Source organism: Mastacembelus armatus, chromosome 22 (assembly GCF_900324485.2).
Source record: "Mastacembelus armatus chromosome 22, fMasArm1.2, whole genome shotgun sequence".
Lineage (NCBI taxonomy): Eukaryota > Metazoa > Chordata > Actinopteri > Synbranchiformes > Mastacembelidae > Mastacembelus > Mastacembelus armatus.
The window spans coordinates 11,081,049-11,093,845 of NC_046654.1; the positions used below are offsets into that span (position 1 = coordinate 11,081,049).

Sequence of the window (12,797 nt, forward strand, 5' to 3'; positions counted from 1 at the left end):
TTGTGTGTGTAAAGGCATATACTCACTTTCTACAGGTTGAGCGTTTCTGGCTTCAGAGTGATGCTGCAGTGTGTGTGCTGGCAGGCCTCGGCTTGAGCCGGACTCACACTGAGCTGGAGAAGAGGCTGGGCCATGGGGGTTTGTGGAAGGCCGCAGGCTGGGTCCTGACTATAGCACTGCTGGCACATATGGTGCACACTAATCACAGGTGAGCAATGCATTGAGTTACAGGAGCAGTGTGGGACGTTCCAAGAATAGTCCATAAATATTAGAATATTGTATGTTTTTTTTTTTTTATTGTTTTGTTAACAAGAAAGTATAAATGATACAATGCTGAGGAACTTTTAAGGGTATTAAGAATATTAATATATTAAGGAACACTAACAGGACAGGTTTTCAATCTCAGCAGATTTGCCCTTATTCTCAGTGTTTTATTTCAAATCTGGATTAAAGACATTTAATCATTCCAGGCTTTCCAAGTTTCACGAGTTTTCCAAGTTTTTTTTTTTTGTTTGTTTGTTTGTTTGTTCCTGACTTCAAAGCCGTTTTTGTACAGTTGGTGGGCTCATGCTGTATTGGTGGATTCAATAACTTTGACTTTGCATTTCCTCTCGCAGTAACTGTGCTGGACCCAAATGTATCTCAAGTTACTTTTAAGTACTTCTTTAAAGTTGAAGTTAAATAAAAACTCCCCTCTCATTCTAGTTCCTTCTAAAATGCTCATGCGTAAGTTTTTCCTGAGTCAACCCGATTTGTTTCTCCTCTGCGCTTCATAGCACAGGTCTGAACTCCACGTCAGGTTTTTCTCTGCTCACCTCATGGTAGGGGCTAAAGAGAGGCACGGTTAGCACATAGATTCCACTCAGAGAGCTCAGTCTGAGATGTTAGCTGTCCGAGTAGGCAGATTACACCAGCGTAGTGCTGGGAAGTGCCAGACAGCCATCACTGAGCAGCTTTGATCAAGGGGAGAGCATGGCCTGTGCTGTCAGACCCATCATACCTGTCTCCTTACGATTAGATAGGCAGCCAGAGCGCTCTGCAGAGGGGAAGGGGCGGGGGCACTGACAACTTACCCTCAGAGCACCTTGAAAGCGCACCTACAAACACTGATACATGCATCTGTACACATCACACACACTTTTAAGCAGGGGTAAGCATGCACTCAAGTGCTTTTTAAATGCAGGTAAACACAACTGTGTTGACAATATTATACAGCAAGATGGTGTTTGTGCTGATGATTGTAGGGAGTGTGATCAGAGCGGTAACACTGTGGTGGAGAGGTTCGGCAGGGAGCTTCTGGCCTCCGTCCCAACAGACTCGATCATCCTAACCAGAGGAGATCTGCCTGGAAACTCCCTGCGCTACTTATACTACTGCCAAGGTGTACGGCCCGATGTCCGTCTGGTAGATCAGGAGGTCAGAGTTGTGATATCTCTGTGTTGAGCCTGGAACAGTTAATGATTTGATATTTAACACAAATCAAGTAAAACTGATTTATTCCTATTAAGACCTCCACCATTTCTGAACCAACTCAAGTAAAAATTACCACAGTTATGTCAAGTATCATTACACACACATCTAAAAATACTTAGTTGGCACCTAGAAGAACATACAATTAAACTGACATTATTACATTGTGTGTAGTAATGTGTGCAGTGAAATTTTTATTTCCCCTGTCCTTCATTCTTGTTGCAATATAAGCTGAGAGAAGTTATCTATCACAAAATCCTGAATTTCTTTTAGTGGCACTCTTTCTTTTTTCTAGATGATGACATACACTTGGTATGTGGCCAAGCTGGCACAACACCACCCTGGGGTCCACTTTCCTGGTCGCTGGTGGGACCCGGTTCACCCTGAGGAGAAGGACACCTTCAGTCTGGAGCAGTTTCTGTCCCACAACACGCAGTAAGATGCTGGAGAGACAAGAGAGAACAGAGAAGGAATAAAGGCATGATCTGAGTGGATAAATAGTGGATGTTAAATAACAAGAGAGTGAATTGAAAGGCCAACAGCTGTGCAGATGAAGAAGTGGGTGATGTAATGAAACAGAGATCAGTGGGATGGTCAACAGAGCAGTGAGTGCAGGGAGGAGATAAGATAGAACTGCTGAGGCCATAAAAGGAGTTTGATGAACTACAGAGGTCAGCTAATCTACTTGATTTGGTTAAAAGGCCTCTGGCAGATTCATTGCTACTCCCTGCTCACTCCTCCAGGAGTAACTGAGACCCAGAAACTGGCAGGAGACCTGTTAATACCAAGCCCACCAGGGGGCAGTGTTTGCCAGGCCAACGTGTGTGTCTCTGAATGGGGAGACACTGACCCTGTGGGATTAAACCTTAGGGCTCAAGCCAGTGAGCAGCACAAGTTGGAGTGAAGCTAGAAGGTGTTGAGATGTATATTTGTCTACATGGTGTTCCTGTGGATCTCATCAACAGTAAATGCAAATAATAATTGAGGATGTGTGTGTGTGTCTTTGTCTTACTGGTTGTCTCTATGATTATTTGTGTCTGCTTTTTCTGAAGGAGGGATGTGTTTGCCTGTATTGGGCTGTCTAACGGAGACCCGAGCTGGGAGCGTAGTTTCACTCGCTGGCCCCTGGGTGTGTGCGATTACTTAGTGCCTGTTCAGAGGCAGTTTCACCCTGAAGAGTGGGCTCACCGCACACGCAACATGTACAACTGGAGTGAGCCACACAACAGGTACAAATACAGAATAATACATAATATTCATGCAATGATTTTTTTTTTTTTTAAATTCTCGATGTTCTCTGCATTATTTCTTACACATTTCTCCAAAGTTCAGCCTGGCGTGTTTAAGACTTTAGTGAACAATTGAATCTTCAATAAAATATAGTTCTGTGGGTTTCAGCAATGTTTGACTCCGAAGTACAAGTTTGTAACAACTGTCTCCCTGATGAGTTAGCGAGGTTTAAATGGATTAGAGTAGCAGGATATAATCTTTGGGAGGCCTCTACTATAGCCACGAAAATAAACATTGAACATTGAAACAATCTTTACAACAAACTAGAAATATTCACTCAAAATGTAATAACCTCCAACCAATAGTTAACCACGTGTTTTAACACTAGCTACAGTACAGATCTACTTGCCCCCTCGTCTCTCTGTGGTCTTCAGTCATCCTTTCGCAGACTCCACAGAGCTTACTCAGTGAGGTTGTCCTCTGTTCTCCATGCTATGATCCGGCTCTTTGTGAATTCAACCAGAGCAAGACATTAGGCCCTCAGCCATTTGAAATGAGACTGAAGATGAAAAATAATGAGTTTTGTCAATAACTGTGTCAAAAATGGAATTAGTCAAAGCTCCATATTCTGTTGCTGTTGCCAGCAGCCCTTCATTCACTCAGATATCCACGGCTGAATACTGTGACATTATTTCCCGCACCCTCACGACAAGCGTGTCCGTCGATGCCCACAAGCCAAATATTAGCTCAGGAACCCTGCTAAAATATTCTTTTGAAGAAGAGGTCAAGTGTTTGCAGTCAACAAAGTAAAAAAAAAAGGGAGATGTGCTTTTACGCCATGTCTAATGTGCTAGCTGGTATTGTTGCTCAGTTATTTAATGTTTATGCAGCAAACACTGATGTTTAGTGTATCAAAACCTGCACAGTTGAGTGGAACAATATATTCACATAAATAATCATTTACAGTTAGTGGAACTGTGCACAAGCTAACGCCTGCAGCAGTTTAGATAAAGAATGTTTTTTTTTTTTTTTTTTTTTTGCATGTGTGAACAGTTTCCATCCTGCGTCCTGGGAGCGTGTCGCTAATGAGGAGATGTGGCAAGCCAGGTACGGTCAACTTTTTACAGGATGCACTGTCTTCTTCGGAGAGGTTGTATACTTCAGCGTGCTGATTAAAAAGCTGCGTCACGTTGCATACTAGCCTGCCGAAACATCTCCATAAACCAGTCTTGTGTGGTAGAGCATCTACATGTACATTCTATTTGGTGGCGGCATCTACATAAATCACTCCATTGGAGTGGTGCGTCTGAGAGTGTGGATCTGCATGGCTCATCCATCCAGCACTTAGCCCTGAGCCTGCGTGCTTTGTTTCAGGATGAAGACGGCTTTCTTTCTGTTTGACCTGGCAGAAATGATGCAAGGAGAGGGGAAGACTCGCCTCTTTGAGCTGTCTTACACTGTAAGTCTGACCTCAACAAAACATCCAGTAATACTGTCATTTACCGTAATTGTGCAGATTTAATTGCCATACAAGGCAAAGTATGACATATTCATGAGCTTTATGTTTGTTATTTGTGGTTAATTGCTTTTATATGTGTGCGTCTTTATCTGTCTCTGTCCTTATGTGCGTGTGCTTGCTGGGCAGCTGTATAAGGAGATTGTGGAGGCCCACTCAGACTACCCTCCAAACTGGGATAAGAACTTGGCTCTGGCCTCTGAGAGACTGCTCCACACGGGTCACCAGGGCTACAGTCCAGACAGCCTGCTGACCTGCAGCGTCCAGCACTTTAGACTCTATTTAGAGAAGGAGCCCACAGATCCACAGGCGCCCGCCATACGTTCAGCCATTACTCACCTGCTCAAAGAGAGAGAAAGACTCCGCCACGGCCGGAGACAAAGCCCATGACAAGACCTAGACAGACCTACATGGAGCTGAGTGTGCCATGAAGCAGTGGCAATGAGGTCAGAGGCAGTGCGTGTCTTTCTTGGTTACACAGTGGTGCTTTAGCAGAATAGGGTGATCTAGTGGTCTTTAGATAAGGTTTTACCTCAGCGGGCTAATGATCCATTATGGATTTATGAATTTGGAACTGAACTTTTGGGACTGTGTCAAACATGCAGTGACAGTGACTGCACACTACAATCTTCAAGAATGTTTACAGTTGACCAGAGACTGAGTTTGACTTCAGGAAGCCTTGACTGACTACAGTCAAGCTGTGTGTGCTCGTGTTAAACTCACCCCTTTGATTACTTTATCATTACATCTCACTGTTTTTTCCCCTTTTCTGCTCTCACAGATTTTAGCATTCTGATTATTTTGCCTCAGCCAGTGTTCTACTTCTCTTTTTCTCACATTAGGAAGTCAAGGCCAAGATTGAGGAAAACCCAATTTGGGGGCAGAAATGGGGGATTAGAGTGGCTGTTTAATCTAGGACAGACTTGTGCTGGGCAACACAATTCTTACTACACACCATCAACACAAACTATCCACCTACCCCTCTATCCATCCATCAGTCTATCTTAGATGGTCCTTTAAATGTTTAAAACTAATGGATTTGATGAGTGTTTTTTTTTTTTTTTTCCTCTTTCCCTTCCAAAATGGAGGGCTGTAATCCCTCGTGGATTTAAATGAAATGTGAAATGTCACAATGCCAGGGACCCTTTTAGGTGCGTTTGTGTATGCGCATGCATTTTTGTTGATTTGTGTTTGCATGTCTACATGTGTAGACATGCTTAAATCTCCGCCCAAGCCCTGTTGGAACTGCATATAAACATAGTCAATAAACAAATTGCCACGCTGAAAAAGCCAAGTGCTTTGATCATCATGGAAGCACAAAGTCATGCAAACTCCAGGGACACATGTGGACACGTAAGGCCATCCACTCCCTGCTCTCAGGAAAATAGGCCTGTGATTGGTGGAAAAATGGACCAGGATCTCTCGTCTTTGACTGCGATCTCAGGATCTGATGCGGCAGTTACCCACCGTTTCTGTGAATATTGGTGCTGATGTTAATGAGCCTGGTGCACCAGCATGCACTGTATAAAACACTACTGAAGGAGCCTGCTGTTTGAGATACCACTAGAAAGCGAAAGACAGTATGTGCTTGTGTGGTTTTCTCAGAATGTAATCTGCCTTCTCTGTTCGCAGGCCTGGTTAGCGGCTGTCAGCTGGATGATGAGATTCAACCTGCCGTAGCACAGATGGTTTAGTTTCTCATAAAAACAGAAATTGGTCACATTCCTTTCTACAGATTAAAATGTAATAAGGATTTTGTTTATTTTAATGCATTTTCAGTCCCTTTTTCTACCAAAGGTGATTAGGTCTTTTAGGTAACAAATGTTGATTCTATTTATTGTTTTAATATTACATACAATTAAATAATTAAGTCATGTTTGTTCTTCACTTACAAATTCATTTGTATTTTTATGTTTACGCCTCACGTCATTTTTCAGCTCTCGTCTCCTGCCCTTTTGTTATTTTTACTTTACTTTCTTCCTGTACTTCCTTTTGTCATCCTTGTCTTGTCACCCACCCTCACTGCCTCTCATCTCCTCTCACCCGGTATTTCTCTAACCCCTCTGTTCCTCTCCTCTCCCCTGTCTCTAAGAGTCAGTTGCCCACCCTAAATCAGCAAGCTGCCGAGGATTGTGGGAACCCATGGAATTGCCGTGACCAGGGATGCAGGCAGGGAGCCACGGCAACACTGGAATGTGGGGCGTCTGAGGAGATAAGAGCTGTGAGCCCAGCCAGGGAGAGGGGAGGGATGCAGCGAGAGAGGAGAGAGGGGGGTGGGGTGGGGGAGGAGGACGAGGGTGAGACGGAAACAGGGAGAGCAGCAAGTCTGTGAATGGGGAGACAGAAACACAACACCATAAACAGCCCAGAGAGAGCAAGACAGAGTGAGACAGAGAAAGAGGGGCGGGGGACTTAGGGGGCACACACTGGAGATGGGAAGCCAGCCTTATTCCTCTTTGCATTTCATTTACATCCCTGGCCGTATCGACCAATCGGATTGGGAGCAAAGCCCAGGGCTTAGGAGGGGAATAAAAAGACAAAATGCCTTTGCTGCTCTCATCCCTCCCTGATAATACCCCTTCTGTTTTTCTTTTCTCTTTCTCTCCCGTCTATAAGTAGATACTGTCCGAAATGCCAGCGGAAAAGCGACACCTCCGCTTGCTGTGTATCTCAGATAGACCGAGCGGGAGCAGTGGCTGAAAAGACAGCTTTAGCAATTGGGCCTATCTCCTCTCCTCTCTCTGGCTGGATGGAAGCTTGAAGTGGAGGGAGGCGGAGGGCTGGGGTGTGTTGGTTAGTGTTTGGGAAGAGAATAGAGGGTGTGAGAGGCATGATATACTGAGCTGGCCACAGATTTAGCAGAATCTTACACTCTGAAAAACTTTGCCTGCAGATCCCTTTCCTAAGCATGAGAAACCTGTTTCAAGGATGTTTACGAGGTGCCACCCCTTTTCGTGATGGCTGCCAATGCCTTCTACTGAACTCCACACACATTTTTAGCTTCGGATTGTTGTTATTCTAGCAGACAAAGTTGCAGGTTTATCTAAAATGCCAACTCTTGCCAGTTGTTTGACTGTAACCTCTTAGCTATAAGTCAGTTCTCAACACAATGCAGCAATAATTTGAAACCGTTGTTATTTTGGCTTAATTAAACATTTACCTATAAACTCACCAATGTGTATTGGGTTGAGTTAGGCCCATTAGTGTCAGTCTGTGTTGACAAGCCATGATTGACTTGTCTCAAGTTTTTGTTTGCTGCCACTCCAAGTATGTGCTTCTCAGTGTGTGGTAGCCACTGTTTGTATGGCTTGAGTGCAGGTACAGTGTGTTTGCAGGTAGCCTCAGTTTATTTGTACAGGTGTTTGTATTTGTGTTACTTTGTCTATTGTTTCAAAATAGACAGTGTTTTCACTGTTTGCAAGTGTCCTTGTCTTGGTGCTCACACTATGTAGGGCCACTCCCAGACTATTGCAGTGCCACTGGACCCAGCATGGTCATTGCTGATAATATAGAGCTTATTGAAAGTAATTGTTTGTACATTGATGAGAGGTCATCTCATTTGGGGTCTGCAATAAAACATTCAGACAGAGAGGGCTCTTTACCTGCTTCCACCAGATGCATGAGAAATAAAATCACTGTGGTCTCCTGTGTGGACCTGCTCCACACCTTCACAGAGTCCTCACCCCACCCAGCCTGCACGTTGTCACCCCTCAAGACAAACCAAACAATAGAGGCAGATATGTAAGGGATTTAAGGTCAGATATGATGTCTGCATTTCCAGGACAAATCTTCAACTAGATGGTAATCTCTGCCTCCAGGCTACACATACATCCAGTGGTCTGTCAGGCTGAGAGCTGGCATTGCCAACCAGTGCAAGCTGGCACTCCCACTGGGTGTTGGGTGCTGATAGGAAAGTGGGTGGTGGGGTTGTAACCTAATAGTGTGAATGGATGAAAGAGCAGAGAGATGAGTAACAATAGGTCATTGTTCTGTATCCAAACTTCACCTTAATCCTAACACAGACAGATGTGTAAATTTGTATATGTACATTTGGACATGTGACATATTAGTTAATGTACATGAAAATGCCTCATTGTGGGTCTGTGTACTTTGTGTGTGCACATGGTTGTAAAGTTTATATTAATCTGTAAATTTGTAAATGAAATAACTTTGAGTCCTTAAGAGCAAACTGAATATTATCCCCAAGTTCCTGTGGTTATCTTGTGTACACACATTTGTTTATTTGATACAGCCCCTCTCCTCCACAGCACTTCTGTATATCAAAGACAGCAGTGCAGAGCGTAATTGAAAATGGCTACCGTGGAGAAAGGTCTCTCCCTGCTTTGACTGCGAAGAGGCAGAAAAAGCCTCATTCTCCACTCCCTTCTTAGATCTATTTAAATAATTGAGGAGTAAACTGACAAATTAGGCACCTTTATGGACGCCCCTGGGCTCTCTCTGGGGTCCTTCAGTTTCTCCAATATAAGAGAGTGCCACCAGGCACGGGATAATATCTCTGTATGCTTTGAGGGGGGGTAGTGGGCCAGGAGGGGTTTCGCCAATCAAGCGGGCCACACTTCCTCCCCCAGGTTCTAATTTTGTGCCACATTAAAGAGCTCGGCCTCCATTTAGGACACAGAGAGGCATTTTCATAATTTGCCGGGTCTCTCGACTAGCTCAGGGTGCCTTTTTTCCCCTCTCTCCTCCCTCTCTCTCTCTCTCTCCGTGTCTGAATGGAAGGCCTGGGGAGGAAGAGGGGTAATTCATTCGCCTCCTTTCAACCAGCTGCTTTCAGTTCTGCATAATGTTGCTTCTAGGTGTGTATAGCAGCTAATATTTATCTCTTTAATAATTCTCTATTAGACCCCATAAAAGCTACCACTCCTTATTGTCACCTATATGGAAATTGTGTCATTCACGTCTTGTTGACTCATTAAGGCTAATTCACATGCCTTTATTTAGCATCACGAGAAGAGCCAATAGTGGATCTAATCTGTGACCATGCAGTGATACAGTGTGATGCCTATGCCGATAAAGCCTGTGATGCAGTGTGTATATATTCAGAACCTAATCTAGGTTAAAGTTGTTTCATTTCTTCTTTTCGACACCATCCATTCATGCAGTATGGCATGCGTAAGCATCGATTCATATGTGATTGGTCACATAATTCACAGTCTCAGGGGGCATTTCATCGCTGACAGACAAGCTAATCTAAAATCCCCCAATTTACAAATGAAAATCCCACCATCCAATTGAGCTAATAGAGGGACTTGAATGGGATAATAAGATGTGGTGTAATACTGTGTAAAAAGCCTGTAATGTCGTGTTGGTGTAAGAGCCTGTGTGACTGGATGTTTGACTGTTTGCAGTGATTACAGGGGCCTGCGGGCCTGGCGGCGACTCTGTGGCTGGGACAGGGAGCTTCTCCCTGGGCAAGGAGATACGCCTGTCTGCCCCTTCTGCTGGAGCTACAGGGACCAGGATGTCAGGAGGGAGCGTGCACCCTGTGAGCTTTCTCTTTCTTCACTCTCTGTCTCCTTCTATCTGTCTCTCTCTCACTCTGCCTCTCGTTCCCGGCCTCACTGTGTCTGTACCATTGCAGTGCTTGCAGATGTGCACAAACAAGGGAGGATTAAAGCAAAACGAATCTAAACAGACAAATGGAATTAGAGTGATGGGTGTCGGTGGGCTGGTTCACAGTGATAAACATAATGATGCTCTGTGAGTGTGTGTGACTGTGTGTGTTCCTGTGTCTAGGGGATTATCAGTGGTTAGGTGTGTGGTGTGTATGGCTGGGTGACTGCTTCTGGGTGTGTTTGCCTAACTGTCTATGTTTTTGTAATTATGTGTGTGTATATTTACTCGGTCTCTACTTGTGTGTGTGATAAATGTGTTATTCCGTATTGCCTCACAAAAACAAGTCTCTGCCCCCTCTGCAAGCACATGGATGTATTTCTCTGATTTCCTGTTGGCCAGGGTCATACTTCTTTCTTGTCTTTCATGGCGTCTGCTTGTTTTTGTGTACTGGAGGTATCTAAGCCTGTGTTCCTTCTGGACATCATAACTCGTCAACAAATACTGACATACACATAGAAAGATGAGGAAATGTTTGTGAAAAAGCACTGTCTCGCATGTTAAATTTGAATAACACCGTTTATGTGCAGATGTGTGTGGATGTTTTCATGTGGCAGGGGTATTTCTGTGTATGTGTGTATGTGGGAGTGTGTGCTGAGGAGGTCATGAGTTGGGAGGAACCAGCATGAGAGCAGTGATCATCAATCTGGGGCTCCCCTGCCGAGGGGCTCTGGGATTAGGGTTAAACCCTGGCCTGCCAGATGGGCACAATACAGCGGCAGCATCGTACCCCAGCACCTTTAGGACCACAGTTACTCTGCCCCCTTCTTCTGTGGAAACTGGAGACAGATTGATGCTCACTGGTAGGCTTCTCTGCTGCCTCACAGTTAAGTAAAAATGCACTGACATGAAGACAATAATTCGCTTGAGTCTACCCAGCATTATGTATCGGAAATACCCTCAAGTATCTATACCCCTATTGATTAAATTGGTATTTCTTACATTAATATTTATGATTTTTTTAAATTAATAGGCAGCCATTGTAATATATAATTATTATATATTAATTCTCACACATGCAAAATAGCAGCAGAAGAGATGACTGAGATGAGGCGCTCTTCAAAGTGTCAGCTAGTGGACAGTATGGCTAGTCAGCACGTTCAAGGCTATCAGAAATGAAACTTGCAGGTTGTTTTGATGTGCTGTATTTCACAGCCACAGGCAACACTGAAATGATTTAAAGTGTGTGTGTGTTTGTGTGTGCAGGTGTGTGTGATAGAGAGTACAGATTGGTGGCTCAGCAGAGTGCTGATTGCTTCCTGCTTGACTTTTATCACACAAACTTGCACCAGTCTCAAATTTAGTCCATGAATCACTATGGTTGTAATTTTTTTTTTCTTTGTGTAATCTGGCGTTTGTTCATTCGGTGATTGCTGAAATGATCTTGTTCAGTGACTCCTCACTTGTTCTTACAGGAGCATTAACCATGATTTCTTTGTTAATAGACTGTCTGAATATGGTAACCTGTAGTCTGATGCTGTTTCGCTGTAGCTTCAGCAGGTTGAAAGTCCAGTGCTGATTCTTGTTTTTTAAAAAAAAAAAAAAAAGGTTTTGTAAACTAATAGATCAAATGACCAATCCACATTTCCTTTCTTGAAGTACCACACCTACAAATACCCACTAGACAAAAATGCAAACATGTTACAGCATTAACCTGCTGTAAGTCTGTAAGATACTACCTCACCTGGATCCAGTTGTCCAGGGTTTCCCCCAACAGGACTTAGGAAATCATCTCTGTATTAGTAGAAAGCAGATTACATGAGACAAGTGTACAAACAAATGAAAGATTACGGGCTGTGAACATGTTTCAGTCTAATGCCCTTTCAACAAGCAGTGCTCAACACAATGCTTTTCCCTCCCCAAGCTAAATTTGTATCTCCCCTCTGATGTGAAGGCCTGCTGGCCAGCTATGTCTTCCACCAAGAGCACAACCTCTGTAATGATAGTGTCCCACATGGCTGGCCTGTCTCCTCTGCCGGTATTAGTTAGGCTTTGGAGTTCAAGTGACTACGAGGTTTAAACATGGATTTTTTTTTTTTTTAAAAGAAGAGGGGGTGGGGGGGTTGGAAGAGAGAAGAAACACTCGCTGTTGTTCTTGAAAAGCTGTGTTTATCCAGGATTAGAGACACCAACATGTTAATAATTGTTTCTCACAGAACTGCAAAGAAGCACTTTCCTGTAATCCCCTAATCAGGCATTACACCTCTGAGCGAAGCCACAACGCAGGCGCGTGGTGACTGTGACGCAGCACGCCCACCTCATATAACACACCCACGTCCTCCTCAACACCACACCCACTGTGTGCAGAAAAAAACACCTGATCTAGTCCTTTACCTTTAAATCTACTTTGCTACATGCCCACATCTACTATATGATGGTATTTTTTCTGTAGTGCTGTTTTTTGATGATGCATCTAATTGATTAAAAGTATTAGAACTTACATATATAAATCAAGCAATGACAAGCATATTGATTTGTCAGTATTTTTCAGCATAGTAACAGTATGCTGACATGTACTAAAGTAGATAAGGTTAGTCTGTTCTCCAAGTTTGTTGGTAACTTCTTGAATCAAAACGAGTGTGAATTTATAATCAGTCAATGCTCTATTTCAAAATAAAAGCCCATTAAAATCACAATGTTTTTCTCAGGCCAATTTCAAAGTAATTTCTGCACGCCACACTTCTGATATGGTGTGGAGGTGGAATGTAACACCTCTTGTGATGCTGGCAAGGTCACATAGTTTTACTAGCTGGCGGTCAGCATGTCAGCTGTCCTCTGTAGTACAGTGGCATGGGGTCAGGCATAAGGTCACTGTACATGCTGAGATGATGACTGGTCTGACTTGTTAAACATGGCCCTGGGAATGTGAGGGCACATGATAAGTTGTCAACACGGGTGTTGTCAGATATGGTCAAGAAGTAATGTTTCAAAAAATGCTTGAATCAGT

General features: G+C 43.7%; 1 protein-coding gene across 2 annotated transcripts in view; it reads left to right on the forward strand.

Moving 5' to 3' along the window:
* tmem260 (transmembrane protein 260) overlaps window positions 1-10,408 on the forward strand; it is a 31,202-nt gene extending 20,794 nt beyond the window's left edge. For both annotated transcript variants that reach the window (XM_026303169.2, XM_026303162.1), the window contains exons 10-17: window positions 36-208; window positions 1,245-1,416; window positions 1,766-1,905; window positions 2,523-2,699; window positions 3,754-3,807; window positions 4,075-4,159; window positions 4,346-6,437; window positions 9,586-10,408. In XM_026303169.2, the coding sequence (XP_026158954.1) occupies window positions 36-208; window positions 1,245-1,416; window positions 1,766-1,905; window positions 2,523-2,699; window positions 3,754-3,807; window positions 4,075-4,159; window positions 4,346-4,606 (1,062 nt within the window). In that variant the 3' untranslated portion in view covers window positions 4,607-6,437; window positions 9,586-10,408. The remainder of the gene's footprint in view (window positions 1-35; window positions 209-1,244; window positions 1,417-1,765; window positions 1,906-2,522; window positions 2,700-3,753; window positions 3,808-4,074; window positions 4,160-4,345; window positions 6,438-9,585) is intronic.
* Window positions 10,409-12,797: the final 2,389 nt, after the last annotated feature.